Genomic DNA, 16,062 nt, shown 5'->3' on the forward strand with positions numbered 1-16,062 from the left:
GCACTTCGATATGGGATGAGCCATGCCCAGCAGCAGCTTAATCCACTGCTCCACATCACCAGCCCCAACTCTGGCTTCTTGAGTGCTGTGACTTCACATCCTCCTGGCTCTCCTCCATTCTCCCTGGCCGCCCTTCCCAGGATCCTTTGTGCCGCCTCCTCCCTCCACCCATGTTTCCTAAGGATCTCCTTAGCAAACCAAGGGGTTTGGAAACTCGTTCTGGACCCTGTCTTCTCTCTACACTGCAGAAGCAAGTTCAAACTTTTGCATCTTTTTAAGCACCTCTACATCCTGATGATCCTAAATTCACATTTCTAGCCCCAAACTTTAATCTTCATTTGTGTCTCATGGACATCTGAAACCTCAAATAACTTCTCACTGAATGTGAGTCTTCCTTCAATAAATCCTACTGATGCTATTTCCAAAACACATGATCTACTCATTCTCTATAAGCTTCTGCTCCTGTTCTTGTTTGAGCTAACAGCATCTCTCCCACTGAACTTGCCCTGACCATTTCTGTCCTGACGCTGCCTCTTAAGTTGACCCTCAATTCTTTCCGTATGGAACCACCAGAATAACTTGGATAAACTGCAAATCAGACCATCTGGATCGCCTGTGTAAGTCCCTCACTGGCTATGTGATATATTTGGGATGAAATCTAATATTGTACCGCACCTGCCTGGCCCTCTGTGACCTGGCCCCCATCTACCTGTGCCGGCCAGAAGTGCTGCTCAGCTGTGCTTTCATTTCTTCACTCCTTCCAGGCACGTGGGATGATTGTACTTCTTCATGCCTCGACCATTGGACTTGTTTTAGACAATGAATTGCGAGCAAAGGTGATCTAAGAGCCAGCTCATAATGAAACTGCACTTTCTTTTCCTGCGACACAGACTGGGGAAACCAGTATGGATGTATATGGTGCCATAAGTCAGAGGATGAAATTGGAAAACCTGATTTGCTGATAATACTGCATCTCAAGGACAGCTGCCCTAGAAATGTACCCTAAACTGCAGTGGACCTTCTTTCCTGGAAAAGAAGCTTCTGGTGGCCAGCATTGTGGTGCAGCAGGTAAAGGTGCCCCTTGCTTGCCCCGTCATCACACATCCCAGCACCAGTTCGAGTCCTGGCTGCTCCACTTCCCATCCAGCTCCCTGCTAATGCATCAGTGAAGACTTGGTACTTAGGCCCCTACCACCCATGTTGGGGACCCAGAAGGAGTCCCAGGCTCGAGGCTTCGGTCTGGCCCAGCCCCTGCTATGTGGTCACTTGGGGAGTAAACCAGTGAGTGGATGACTTCTTATAAAAAATTAATTTTCCCACGGGGCCGGCACTGTGGCGTAGTGGGTAAAGCCGTCACCTACAGTGCCGGCATCCCATATGGGCACCAGTTCAAGTCCTGGCGGCTCCACTTCCGATCCAATTCTCTGCTAGGGCCTGGGAAAGCAGTGGAGGATGGCACAAGTCCTTGGGTCCCTGCACTCACATGGGAAACCTGGATGAAGCTCCTGGCTCCTGGCTTCGGATTGGCTCAGCTCCAGCCTTTGTGCGGCCAACTGGGGATAAAACCAGCGGATGGAAGACCTCTTTCTCTGTCTCTCCCTCTCCCTCTCTCTGTGTAACTCTGACTTTCAAATAATTAAATAGATATTTTTTAAAAAAGAGATAAAAGACATAGGAGAAGCCATTGGCTCTGAAGATGAGGAGGTAGTTGATAATCTTCAGGCTTCGGGGCAGAGGCTGCTTGCAGCAGGTGGACGCACGAGTGGGAGTGGATGGGGATGCAATGAACTTTAATAAACAATAATTTCTGCCTCTGGCTAAGAGTGCCAGGAACTTTCACACACGCTGTTTCCAATCCTTTCCAAAATGAGTGCAGTTGTCCCTTTGTATCCACAGAGGACTGGATGAAGGACCCCCAACACTCAAGTCTGGTGAGGCTCAAGACCCTTACACAAAACATTGTAGGATGTGCATATAACCCTCACAACCCTTCCGTGTCCTTTCAAACCTCTCTAGATGACTTGTAATTCCCAAAATAATGTCAATGCTATATATATAGCTGCTACATTGTTTTGTTTGAGGAATAGTGACAAGAAAAAGTCACATGTTCAGTACAGATGCATTTTTTCCCCCTTCTTATAGTTTCAATCTGCAATTGGTTGACCTAAGGATCTGGAACCCATGGGCACAGAGGATTGACTTTGAAACTGAAGCTGGGATATTAAGTCACTTGGTTCACATCACATACTCAGAATGGCTGGATTAAAACCCAGGTGAGGACAGGTGTTTGGCACAGCAGAAAACACACTGCTTGGGATGACAGCACCTTGTAATCAAAGTACCTGGTTTGAGTCCTGGCTCTGTTTCTAATCCAGTGTGCACCCTGGGAGATGGCAGATGAAGATTCAAGTACTTGAGTCCCTGCCGCCCATGTGGGAGACCCAAACTGATGAGTTCCAGGCTGCCGGCTTCAGCCTGGCCTATCGTCAGTTGTTACAGGCATTTGGGGAGTGAACCAATGCATGGAAGATTTGTGTGTGTCTGTCTGTCTCTGCCACTCTGCCTTTCAAATAAAATGAAAATAAATAACTAAAAATTTAAGCAAACATCTAAAACCCAGGTGTACTGGCTCCACAGCCCATGCAGTCTCCATCACCTGGTATGCAGGACCTAGGTCTCCTGCACCTGCCACAGAGCTGCAGGAGCCTTTGGAACAAGGAAGAAATAAAGATTACAAAGAGCATACGAAGAGGGATTACTTATAAGAAGCACCTTTAAAACAAAAGCAAAGGACAAAGTATTTTCAGAAACTGTCCTTGATTTTCAATGTAGATAAAAACAACTGAAACATTTATTATTCATGACAGGAATCACAATCAATCTGCAGATTGGAGTGAATTGAGCGGTCCAAGTGCAGGCACATACACATTCCAAGTTAGCAGCCGTGATATGGATGGGTAAGACTGAACCATCATGTGACAAAAAGGAAGATGTGGTTGAAACTTTACCGAAAGAGAAACAGATATGCATACAAAGGCTCACGCGTGCTTCAATATCACTGCTGAAGTTAAACATTAGAAAGGAAAGATACACTTTCTTCCTCATCACCCAAAGAACATCTGCTTCACTTAGGCTTAGGTTAAAACATATGTCTTTGATCCCAGGCAGGGTCTGAGTGATACAAATCAAGCTGAATGGGGGCAAGTCTGTGGGGAACAGGTATTTTCCAAGCAGGAGTAGTTCTCTGTGTTTTTTAGTTTCTTATCATTATATAGCTTCAATGATTGGCAGTTTACAATAAGAAGTGAATTTGCAGAAAGAGAGCAAGAGAAGAAAGAAAGGTGGAAGGAAGGAAGGAAGGAAGGAAGGAAGGAAGGAAGGAAGGAAGGAAGGAAGGAAAAGAGAGAGAGAGGGAGACAGGAGGGAGGGAGAAAACATCTGTGATGAGGCTGGGATCTGCAGCCTTGGTGACAGGTGACAGCCAGCCTTGCCTGAAGATGCCTTCAACACAAAATGGTAGGTGGCGAGGATCTGACCCTCCTTCTCCAGGGTGACCACATTTTAGGAGGCTCTAGATGAAACGACGTGGTCACGACCAGTGTAGTGACTACTGGGTGAAGTATCCCCCGGACATAGTGACCAGAAAAATTTGTGAATTCTGAGCTCAACTTCTCCAGCATATGTGACAAATCAGAAGACACTGAAAACAAGATTGCCTGTGTCCACTGGTCCCTGGGCATCACTGAGGCACCCCACAGGTTAGGTTCCCTGCTTGGCGTTTGAAAATTCTCCAGGCCTAGAGACAAAGCAGATGTGCTGTTGGCCTCCCCAAGGTGTGGGCATCCAGGGCTCCATAGCAAAGGCTTTGTTTCAAGCAGAATTGGTCTGCACTGACCAGGCAGTACCCTTTCATTGTAAACGGTGAGCAATCTGACGTTGGCAATCTCTCTCTCTCCCCTAAGACAAGTCCATGTTCCCACACGTTCATTTCTCAGAATTCCTATACTTCCAGTAGACCAGTAGACTGTTTCTCGCTCAGACCTAGAACCTCCGTGGTTCTGTGACGATCACAAGGCTGGGACATCTGGCTGAGTAGAGAGCTTCAGACTGGGCCATACAAGCCCAGGTTCCGCGCAGCTTGGGAGATCCTGGGAGTTTTCCTCTGTGGAAATGGATAATGAGCTGCTTTGCCAGACCTGTGTGAGTTCCCTATGGGAGGAAGACACTGAATGCTGGTTTTTGAACTGCAACCCACTGCCTTAGTTTGGGTACTGCCCACCTGACATGGACATTGGGCTTCCTCTGGAGTTTGGGTTCCTTGCTGACTCATCTGATTGTTTTCAAGCAAGCATGGGTCTCCGTCTGGAGGGAGCCTCTGGAGAGACTCTATGAGCTGGCCTTTGGGTTTTACTTGATGATCGGTTTCCTGGTAGGTTTGGACCAAGCGATGCATCTCCAGGTGCGTGTGCCATGCAGACCCCGGGGCCTGATGATGACCTCTGGCCGCCTCGTCTGGCGTCCCCTCTACCTCATCATCTCCCTCTTCCAGAGACACTGAGCTCCTTCTCTCCTTGTTAATCCAAACAGCACTGGTCATGGATTCAGCAGGAGTAGGCGTGTTCCCTCCTGAGAAGAGAAGGCACAGGCAGGGTCGTCACCAGGAGGTACATGAGCAGCTCTCAACTAGAGGGTCTTTAAGCTTTCAAACTGAGGGGAGATCATGCTCCAAATGCCCAGGGAGGGGTACTCAGCGTTATTGCCTGTGTTTATACATACATGGGAACACACATGATCTTACTAGCACATGCTCACACACACACGTGCATGCTTCCCCCAACATGCACACAAATTACATATAATTATTCATTCATTGAACAAATGTTTATTGAACACTTAACATATTCCAGGCCTAATTTACTCTAGGTATCAGGAATACAGCAGTGAACATGGAGATAAAACCCTGCATGATGTGTCCTAGTAGGGTAGGAAGATGGTAACAAAATGAATATGTTTTAAGAACATTGCAGCTGGTAACCATGCTATGGAAAAATTCAAATATAATTGACAGTCACAAACTGGAGCGAGGGAGTGAACTCTGGGAGGAAGTAGGAAACTAGTCCTTGAGGGCTGAGGAATGGCAAGGAACAAGGATGCATGCACACTCCCACACATGTAAGGGTTCACATGCACTCACCATTGGGAAAGGGTACTCTGTACATATGGGGCTTTGTGTCCTGGGATTCTGATAAAGAGATTACCAACCAAAGCAGAGTAGTAAAGAGCTGTATTCCTCCCCTCCCCTCCCCTTCCCTCTCCTCCTCCTCTTCCTTCTCCTCCTCCTCCTTCTTCTTCTCTCTCTCTCTCTCTTCCTTCCCTCCCTCCATCCCTCCCTCTCAGAAAGAGAAACTCCTACCCACTGGTTTATTCCCCAAATGCTCACAATGACCAGGTCTGGGTCAGGCCAGGAACTCAGTCTGGGATTCCCACAGTCATAGGGACCCAATCACTGAGCTGTGGCCACTGCTTCCCAGGGTCTGCACTGTCAGGAAGCAGGAGTCAGCAGCTGAAGCTGGGATTCCAATCCAGGCACTCCCATGGGGCATGCGGGGGTGGTGGTAATCCTGAATCTGAGGCTAAATGCCTGCCCTTGAACTATGTCTTAAGATGGGTCCTTGGGCCAGCGCCGTGGCTCAATAGGCTAATCCTCCACCTTGCGGCGCCAGCACACCGGGTTCTAGTCCCGGTCGGGGTGCCTCTTCCAGGCCAGCTCTCTGCTGTGGCCAGGGAGTGCAGTGGAGGATGGCCCAAGTGCTTGGGCCCTGCACCCACATGGGAGACCAGGAAAAAGCACCTGGCTCCTGGCTTCGGATCAGCGCGATGCGCTGGCCGCAGTGTGCCAGCCGTGGCGGCCATTGGAGGGTGAACCAACGGCAAAAGGAAGACCTTTCTCTCTGTCTCTCTCTCTCTCACTGTCCACTCTGCTTGTCAAAAAAAAAAAAAAAAAAAAAAAAGATGGGTCCTTGTTTTGTTGAGAACCGGCCGTTACCCTTCTATTCCAAAGACACTGTTCTGCAAAGACACTTGCAGCAGCTTCTCTGAACTGACCAGTTCGCATGGATCCCAGCGGTTGGCAATGGCTGAAGCAATGATGGGCTCCTTCAGCTCAGAGGCACCACCTTCCTTTCCAAAAGGCGGCACAGCTGCTACGCGGGACAGCCAGGGCCCTCTGGCTCCCAGTACCCTCCCATGCTGGCCTGCAAAGGGCAGACCATGAAGAGTCCACGGCACTGTATCAGTAACAGCCGAAAGAACTCAGCTTTGACCTTCCTGGGGATCTCCCTCCTCCCTCCACCTGCTCCTCTCCGCTGGAGGATAAGGGGCTGGAATTCGACAACCACTTTACTTCCTGAGCCTGTGCACCGAACTTGCTCCTGGTATGACATCTTCATTGTCTCTCCCGACAGGGAAGAGGTTTCTCTGTCTGCTGTCTGAGGCTAGAGGAGCCTGGGGGAGAAGGGGCCTCATAGATGTCCACGCCCTGTAGCGGGCTCCCTGGCGGCTGGGAATGCCGCTAGTTTTCTGCCCCCAGAGCCAGTTTCTCAGGTCAACCCAGCCAGGAGGCAGAGCTCCCATTCCCCCACCCCCCTTGGCCCAGCAGCGAAGCCAAGCTTGGCTCACCGGGCTGACCAGTCTAGCAAGATCAGAGACAGGGGCCAGGAAGACCTTGGGACAGACCGGATCGAGCTGTTTTGATCCAGCATTCCCTGCAGCACTGCTCCGGCAGCCCGGCTCTTCCCGCCCCTTCTCTCTCCCCCCTCCCCACTCCCCCACCAGGAGGGCTGGCAGAGCCCTGGCCCTGCCCTCCCTGCAGCTCAGCCAGGTCCCCTCCCCCGGCACCCTGCCCGGTCCTACCTATTGGGAGCACCATGAGGTGGGCCTGGGTCCTCTGCAGCCTCCTCAAGCCTTCATACTGGGCCCGCAGCACCTGGGCGTTGAGAGGGGGCCCTTGCCCCTGCGCCGGAGTGCCAGAGCCCTGAGCCATGAAGCGAGGCTCCCGCTGCCCAAACTGGGGCAGGGCAGGGCACGGGCAGGACAACCCCTTCATCCGGATCAGATCCGGGAGAAAAGCAAACACCGGTGGGGTGAGGCTGGGGTGGGGGCGAGAAAGGGGGCAAGAGTGGGAGGAGGGGGGTGGAGAGGAGGTGCGGGGCAAAGGGAAGCAGGAGGGAGGGAGGGGGGGAGGTGAGGGGGTGGAAGAACGTGGAGGGGAGGGGCAGGTGGGAAGAGGGAGAAATTATGGGGAGGAGGGGGGTAAGAGAAAGACTCGGAGGAAGGAAGTCCGGGCGGCAGAGAGGAAAGGAATCGTAGAGGAAGGAGTGACTGCAAGGGGGGATTCTTTGTGGGGTGAGAGGAGAAAGTGAGGAAGATGGGGCAGAGGAGCAGGTGGGGGCAGGGACTGGGGTGGGAGGTTGAGGGGTGAAGCGTAGAAAGAGGAAAGAGAACAAGGCAGGCACAGCTGCTCAGAGTGCTTCTGGGAGCCCCAGGAGGGGGTCTTATTCCAAGTCCTTCATTGCTTGATCCTCACGTTTAGAATCCAATTCCAAGAGCTATGGCGAAGTCCTGGAGCTGGGGCTGAGCCATGCCAAACACTTGCCCAGCAAGCGGCCAGCCTGCCAGTTGGGTTTGCAGCTATCCAAAGGAACTCTCTCGGCAGCCCCATGAAGCGGGTGCTCCCAACACACACACCAGGCAGAAGCCCAGTGCGAAAGTCAGCCGTGGGAACAGAGGCCAGGGAGCCCTGGGCTGCAGCCAGCCCCGCCCCTTTGGCATTTGAGGCAGCCTCTGTGGTCTCAGGGTTTTCCAACAAGCAGCAAAGTGGTGTTCATGTCACCCACAGCCAGGCACACCCTCACCCTCTGCTTGCCACCCCACCATCTGCAGCCCCCCAGATCCCAGACCCTCCCTTATGCTGGCTTTGACCTGCCCTTGCTCCACTTGCCCAGCTGAGTTCCTTTCTGCTTTCTCCTAATGCGGTGCTCACAGAATACCCAGCATGCTTAGAGGCAAGAGAAGCAGTAGAAGCTGAACTCCGGAGATGTGCAGCTGGCGGGATCTGGTCACTGCGGGGGTTAGGAGACAGAGCGTGCATCTTCATGGTGTAGCCTGTTGGTCTGCTGGGCTGACACAACCACAGGCATAAACCACGACTGTTACTGACTCAGTTCTGGAGGCTACAGTCATCCAAGGTCAAGGTGTCCGCAGGGCTGGCTCCCTCTGAGGACAGCGAGGAAGAATCTGTTCCACGCCTCTCCCCTTCCTTCTGGGGGTTCGCAGGCATGCTGTGCTGTTCCTTGGCCTGATCTTTGCCTCCATCTTCACTCAGTGTTCTCTCTTGTGTGTGTGCCTTCCTATCTTTCTATTTCATTAGGACACTGGTCACCTTGGATTAGGGCCCAACCTAATGACCTCATCTGATTCTGATTATATCTGCAATGACTGTTTCCACAGAAGGCAACATTGTGAGACTGGACTTAGGATTTCCATGTATAGATTTGGGGGGGGGGCACTTTAATTCATAGTTCTGTTCATTAGTTCTGTTCTTGGAGTAGGGCACAGGGAGGAGCCGGCTGGGGGAGACAGAAAATGGAAGATTTGTTGGAGATGCTGCATTCTGAGGTTGTCAGAAAGGAGTTCTAAGCTAGGTAGAGAGATGGAAGCTGGAAATGGAGGTGTCATTATTTGTGAATATGATATAGTTCATCACAGGAAAATTTTTCTCATCAGGCAGCCAGGAATACCTAGGGTTATGAGGTGAGCCAAAATAGCTCTTTTTAAAGTCTCTCCATTATCTCACTCAAGTCCATGTTTATTTATTTATTTTCATCTACTTGAAGGTCAGAGAGAGAGAGAGATCTTTCGTTCTTCCATCCACGGGTTCACTCTCCAACAGCTGGGCTGGGCCAGGCTGAAACCTGGAACTCAGTGTGGGTCTCCCACATGGGTGGCAGGGACCCAGGCACTTGGGCCTAGCATCCTTAGGAAGCTGAATTGGAAGCAGAGAAGCCAGGACTTGAACTGGCACTTCAGTATGGGATGCGGGAATTCCAAATGGCCCCTTAACCTGCTGCGCCCTAGCCTCTGCCTCTCAATCCGTGTTTACTGGGCAGTAGAGGACCTCCTGTGTGTCCTCCTACTTTGCTCTTTCTCCTGCCCTGGGTCTACCTTCTTTCTCCCGGCCTCTGGGCTATCATTCTCTTCTAATTGTTGGAGTAGGGAATGAATGGTCCTGGCTGCGTTAGAGTTACTACAAAACTTCTTAGCATATCCTCCGGGCTATGACGTTAACGAAAATAGTCACTGTCTTCCCTATCTCATCTGGGCCTCTCCCTGTTATCCTGGCTTGAGTTGCATAGGGTTCCCATCACGAGTTATGGAGGATATGATGCCCATTGTACTCCATAGGAATGGAAGGCTTCAGCTCATACGGGTCAACTGAACACTTGGAAAAATTGGGTGATAGCTTCAGTTATGTAGAATGTTTTGAGAGGCCACACTCTGGGAATGATCAGTATTTAAGGGGCAGACAAAAGTAGGAAGGTAGTGGTGCAACTTGGAAAAGCACGGTCACAAAAGGAAAAGAAACAGCCCAGAGCAGCATCTCGGATGCCACTAAAAGGGAAGGGTGACCAAAATTGGGGTGGGGCAGAACCCCTGATCGCCTGCATCTGATGGATGTACTCAGGAGGCTCCATCGCTAAGCGTTCGGAACATCGCTGCTTCAATGCATCCCCGAATGCTCTGATTCCATGAGCCTGGGAGTCCAGAGACTGGTATAGCTCTAAAGTTCTTCACTGTTCTGGTGAGCCATCTGCCCCGTTTTCTGGGTCACTGGGGCGCTGGTTAAGAGACAAGCGGTAGGAGCTTGTCAGAGCTTTTTTTTTTTTTTTTTTTTTTTTACAGGCAGAGTGGACAGGGAAAGAGAGAGAGAGAGAGAGAAAGGTCTTCCATTGCTGTTGGTTCACCCTCCAATGGCCGCTGCGGCCTGTGCACTGCGCTGATCCGAAGGCAGGAGCCAGGTGCTTCTCCTGGTCTCCCATGGGGTGCAGGGCCCAAGCACCTGGGCCATCCTCCACTGCACTCCCTGGCCACAGCAGAGAGCTGGCCTGGAAGAGGGGCAACCGGGACAGAATCTGGCGCCCCAACCGGGACTAGAACCCGGTGTGCCAGCGCCGCAAGGTGGAGGATTAGCCTAGTGAGCCACGGCACCCGCCCAGAGCTTCTTCATAGCATTTTGTCAGGTCTGTGGCACGAGCTCAAGGCAAGAGGGCCCCCTGCATACTGGGCTCAATTTCTACTACATTCGCTGTCAGCCTTCGTCTTCTGATGTTGCCCATTTTTGTCTCTTTCTGTGTGTGCATCTTTGTGGCTATTTCAATAAGAAGTAGGTAGAGGTTACTTACTGTTCCTTTATGATTTGTGGTGATAAGAATAAGACTGTAGGGGGAAAATGGCAACTGGATCCCATCCTACGGAGTCTTTGGAAATAATTAACTGAGTGGTTCAGAGCTCAAGACCCCAGAGTGAGGATGAGGTGCCCTGCTTGTATAATTATTCCCAGTTTCTATGTGAATGGAAACTATACGGAACCTGATAGGCAATGTCTGTGGTCAGGAGAGGAATCTGTCATTAAAGGAGCCGCCATAGCTACAGCTCTTACTGGAGCTTGCACTAGGCCGGGAGGACCCTGGGCCACTGTGTGCAAGGGACTGGCTCTGTGGGGAGACTTGGGTGGTGACAGCTGCCACTCATCCCTGGGCCACTATTCCAGAGGCAATGGCTCAGACTGGAGGTGCTATGATGGGAGTGCCAGCCCTTGCTGGGTGGAGACTGGGAGCCCTGATGAAGGAAGCCTTTAGGTGAGCCCCTTTGAGAGCCCAGGGCTGGGTAGACACCATGCATGGGACAGGGGTGGATCCCGTCCTCATGAAAGACTTCAGCTTGAGGTGTTGGCCATCGGAGAGTCCAGGAACACTTAGCTTGCCCTGATCTTTAGCTTTTCCTCTCCTCTCTGATGCTCTTACTCTGAGACGTTCCCACGCCTACACCCCAGCGAGGTGGCCATAGGGAAACCCCAAGGGCCGGATGACGAGTTAAGGGAATTCTCCTGTCATCTCCTGCTTCCAGAGAGCAGGGTGCCTTATGCTACAGAGTGGACTGTGCTCTGGGGAGTGCGCAGTGTTCACAGAGAGCTGGGTGTAAAGGGGAGGGACTCACGAAGGGCCCCAGGGCAACACACCCGAAATTCAAAGTTCTCAGCTGCGCAGAATGAGGAAGTTTCCCCTCTGATACATGAGGTCGCCCACACCCAGGGAAACAATGGGTCCATTCACGGAGCCCAGACAGTGATGGGGCAGGTCTGTGCTAATCAGTCGGGATTAGGCTGCTTTTTATCACTATAACACCATACGTGAGAAAGTTTAACTACACAAAGAGAAAGGTTTTATTTAGTGCACCGTTCTGGAGCTTCAAGTCCAAGGCTGGGTGGCTTGGGTTTGGTGATCTAGTGAGGTTGGTGGATGGCACTGGCAGAGTGTATGTGCAGGAAGGACCCCGTGGCGAGCTAGGAAGCAGGGAACTGTTGGGCCCAAGCTCAGGTTTTTATAACATCCCTCTGGGGAGCGCTACCTTCTGACAGCACACCCTCAATGTCCTAAGCCGTAGGTGCTGTGGTGTGGTGGGTAAAGCCACTGCCTGCAGTGTCAGCCTCCCATATAGGCTCCAGTTCCAGTCCCGGCTGCTCCACTACCAATCCAGCTCCTTGTTAATGTGCCTGGGAAAGCAACAGAAGATGGCCCAAGCACCTGGTCCCCTGCATTCATGTGGGAGACTCAGATGAAGCTCCTGACTCCTGGATGAAACTCCTGGCTCCTGGCTTCCATCTGGCCCAGCCCTGGCTGTTGCAGTCATTTGGGGAGTGAACCAGCAGACGGAAGATCTCTTTCTCTCTGCCTCTCTGTAACTCTGTCTTTCAAATAAATAAATAAATCCTTTAAAAAAAAAAAAACCCTAAGCTCCCCATTCCCCCATATCCTCCATCTCAAATCACCATGACTGGATTATTTCCCCTTCTTCCTACCACTGATTTATGATGCTGGGGCTTAATATCCTACATGAGTTTGGGAGCCAATGGTACTGAAACCATTCTATGTACGTAATTAACTGCCTTTATTGTGGTAAAAGATGCATAACATAATTCCACCATCTTAACCATTTTAAGTGTACGATTCAGTGGCATTGAGTCTGTTCACATGCTATGTGACAATCACCTTTGTCCATTTCCAGGACACTTTCATCATCCCAAACAGAAATTCTATACCCATTAACTAATAGCTGCCATTCCTCTATGACTTTGCCTATTTTAGGTACCTCGTATCAGTGGAGTCATACAATAGTTATCTCTTGGGTCTGACTTATTTCATTTAGCATGATGTTTTCAAGATATATCTATGTTGTAACACATATCAGAACATCCTTTTCTTTTTTAAGGCAGAATAATATTCCACTGTGTGTCTATACCACCTTTTGCTTATTCATTCATCTGTTGATGAACACTTGGGTTGTTCCCAACTTTTGGATGCCAAGAGTAATGATGCTATGAACACTGGTGTGCAAGTGTTTGTTCGAGTCCCTGCTTTCAATGCTTTTGGAATTTCTGGATCACACTGTAATTCAATGCTTAACATTTGGAGAACCTGGACAAAACCAAATTTAACATCCCATGAGAACACCATGAGAGGAGCAACATTACTGCCCTTTCTCCTTCACTTTTATACACCCAGTCCATAGCCAGGCCCTGGAGACTCTGGCTCTGAAAGGTGTCTCAAACCCTAGCACCTGACCCCATTTCCACCACCATCACCCTAGTCTAAGTTGCCATCTTCTCTTTTCCCAAGATCACAGCCTTTTAACTGGTTCCCTGTTTCTACTTTTTTTTTTTTTTAAAGATTCATTCATTTATTTGAAAGTTAGAGAGGAGAGGCAGAGAGAGAGAGAGGTCTTCCATCCAATGGTTCACTCCCTAGTGGCTACAATGGATGGAGCTGCACCAATCTAAAGCCAGGACCCATGAGTGTCCTCCGGCTCTCCCATGCAGGTTCAGGGGCTCAAGGACTTGGGCCATCTTCTACTGCCTTCCCAGGCCACAGCAGAGAGCTGGATCAAAGAGGAGCAGCCGGGACTAGAGCAGGCGCCCATATGGGATGCTGGTGCTTCAGGCCAGGGCATTAACTAGCTGAGCCACAGTGCCGGGTCCTCCTGTTTCTACTCTTGACCTCCCTGCTCCTTTCTGCTCACAGCAACCAGCGTCCTCCTGAAGGCAAACTGGGCAGCAAATTGGGCTTTGTGGCTTCCCCTGGTTAAAGTCTTCAGTAGCGGGGCACATATGTGGCTTAGCAATAAAACTCATTGGGACACCCACATCTCACATAGGGGTGCCTGGGTTCCAGTCCTGGGTCTGCTTCCCGTTTCAGCTCCCTGGGAATGTGCACCCTGGGAGGCAGCAGGCAATGGCCCCAGTACTTGGGTTCCTGATGCACACATGGGAAGGTTGCATTGTGTTCAGGCTCCCTCTTTGAGCCTGGCTCAGCCCCCACTGTTGCAGACACCTGAGGAGTGGACCAGCAGATGGGCGATGCCTTTCTCGTCCTTTTTCCTTCTGTCACTCTGCCTTTAAATAAAAACAGAACAAAACAAAACAAAAAAATACCTTCAGTGGCTTCCCAATGCACTCAAAGGAGCATTCAAAGGCTTCACCTCACCTATGAGTTTGTGCCCATCCTGATCTGCCTCAGTGTCGGGGTCACCCCCAGTGTCGGGGTCCTCTTCTTCCCCTGTCTTTCTACATTCTAGACAAGATTTCTCGCAGCAGGCTACAGCCAGGCCCAGGGGTGTAGACCCTGGGCCAGGTGCCTGCAGTCACACAGCTCCTGCATGGACTCCAGCGGCCCACACAGAGTGCCATTTTCTCAGAGCCACGATGGGAACAAAAGGAGAAAGCTCTCTTACCAGCGCATCCTTCTCTCACTGTCTTGAATGCCCCTGATATCTTCCTGTTCAGACCTTTGCTGTGTGCTTTTCCTATCTTCCAGAACATTCCTTTGCCCACCCTCACCTCCAGCCCGCCATTGCATCCCCACTCTGCGGCACTCACAGCTGTCCTAGCTAACTTGTACCACCCTCAGTTCTCAGCTGCAAAACGCATATAAGGTACCAGTAAAGAGCAGGGGCTCTGGAGCCGGCCGCCATGTGGGTTGGCATTTTACCTTTGAAATTCTTATACTTTGTATCTTTGGCCCACTTGCTTCACTGTGTCTGCGAGAAATTGCCAGAGAGAGTGGGCCAGCCTGAACCCAGCAAAGCAGCAAAGTAGATTTCACCAAGCACTGTCTGCCAGGTGCCAGATACTGAGACAATATTGCTCATGTGTTGCCCCATGTAATCCTCACGTTATTCTCATCACCCTGCTTTCCAGATGGCGAACTTGAACTTCAGCAAGGATAAGTGGCTTAGCCTAAAGCAAGACATTGAGAAACTTCTCACCTCCCTAGCAGTCACATAGAGAGTAATATACTGGAAGACCATTTGCCAGAGAGCAGTGAAGTCCTGGCCTCCACTATTTTTTTTTAAAGATTTATTTATTTTTGTGAAAGGCAGAGTTACAGAGAGGTAGAGGCAGAGAGAGAGAGAGAGGAGAGAGAGAGAGAGAGAGAGAGAGGTCTTCCATCAGCTGGTTCACTTCCCAGATGGCTGCAATGGCCAGAGCTGAGCCGATCTGAAGCCAGGAGCAAGAGCCTCCGGGTCTCCCACATGGGTGCAGGGGTTTAAGGACTTGGACCATCTTCTACTGCTTTCCCAGACCATAGCAGAGAGCTGGATCGGAAGTGGAGCAGCCAGGACTCAAACTGGCGCCCATATGGGATGCTGGAACTGCATGTGGAGGCTTTACCCACCAGCTCCCTGGTCTCCACTATTGATCCAGATCCCGCTGTAGCTGATAAATCCCAGCTTGGTCAATTTCAACAGAAAGATATTTCGTATGAAGAAGTCAGTGCTGATAAAATAGTTAGAAAAAAACAGAAAGTATATTAGCCCTCCAGACCACTCTGCCTCTCCCCTTGCATGGCGTGACTGTTACCTTCCATCCCACGCAGCATTTTGCAGCTCAGCTTGTGACTTTTGTATCAAGATGGAGCCTCTGTCCCTGCCTTGAACTGCGGTTGCTGGAACAGCATCACTTGACCAATAGAGCAAGGTGGAAAAGATGCTGTGCCCACTTCTGATGTGGCCCTTGACTGTGGCTTTCCCTGCCTCGTTGGAAGGTTTGCTCGTGGGAGGTGCCTTCTCTGAGTCTAGACACCAGGCTGTGCACAGCCCATGCAACACAGAGCGGCTACACGGAGCTGTTTCCATCAGCAGCCTCGGGAGCACTTCCCGCCAATAGTCAGCATCAACTGCAGCATCAGCTGTCCCTGGGACACCCAGCCCAGTCCAGCTTTCGGGTGACTACATCCCAGCCAGCATCTGAACATAACTTCATGACAGATCCCCAGGGGAGCAGGCACAGGCCACAAGAAACAGTAAGAGATTGTCGTTTCAAGCCATTAAGTTCGGAGACGGCCTATCACAGAGCAACAGCTAACTGGAACTTTCCTGACTAGGAATGTGCTGTGGCTGGTGCTGAAACCACTGAACAGGAAAACCACCTGCTAACGTAAGGAACTCCCAGGACAACTGGTCCCCAAATCGGGGACCCCTGCTCTGCGATGAACCACACACAAAATGGATTCCTACATTTTGCCTCTTTGCTCCCCCTCCAAAAAAAAAAAAAAAAAAAAAAAAAAAAAAAAAAAAAACTCATGAAAATGCCTATGATTGGTCAACTGGATCATGTATGAAATCCTAGCTACAAGGAAGTCTGGGAAATGTAGTTTTTTTAAAAAAGCTGTCCAGTCTGTAAGATAAAAGTATATTGAAATGGATATTGAATAAAGCGGTCCTCAGCCA

General features: G+C 50.6%; 1 protein-coding gene and 1 long non-coding RNA gene across 2 annotated transcripts; one reads left to right on the forward strand and one right to left on the reverse strand.

Moving 5' to 3' along the window:
• Positions 1–2,800: 2,800 nt before the first annotated feature.
• Positions 2,801–7,105, reverse strand: C1H9orf152 (chromosome 1 C9orf152 homolog). Its single transcript, XM_002708129.5, has 2 exons — positions 6,913–7,105; positions 2,801–4,626 (listed from the first exon to the last, which is right to left on the reverse strand). The coding sequence occupies exons 1-2, from the start codon at positions 7,103–7,105 to the stop codon at positions 4,103–4,105; spliced, it is 717 nt and encodes a 238-aa protein (XP_002708175.1). The 3' UTR covers positions 2,801–4,102.
• LOC108177932 (uncharacterized) lies at positions 7,005–16,062 on the forward strand. Its single transcript, XR_001794593.3, has 2 exons — positions 7,005–7,142; positions 15,210–16,062. It is a non-coding gene; the product is annotated as an uncharacterized lncRNA (long non-coding RNA).

This window comes from Oryctolagus cuniculus, chromosome 1, assembly GCF_964237555.1.
Source record: "Oryctolagus cuniculus chromosome 1, mOryCun1.1, whole genome shotgun sequence".
NCBI classification, from domain to species: domain Eukaryota; kingdom Metazoa; phylum Chordata; class Mammalia; order Lagomorpha; family Leporidae; genus Oryctolagus; species Oryctolagus cuniculus.

Coding starts and splice junctions, on each gene's coding strand:
- C1H9orf152 (XM_002708129.5), bottom strand. CDS start 7,105: ATGAAGGGGTTGTCCTGCCCGTGCCCTGCCCTGCCCCAGTTTGGGCAG. Junction 4,627..6,912: donor CCTCATGGTGCTCCCAATAG/GTAGGACCGGGC, acceptor TTCTCTTCTCAG/GAGGGAACACGCCTACTCCT.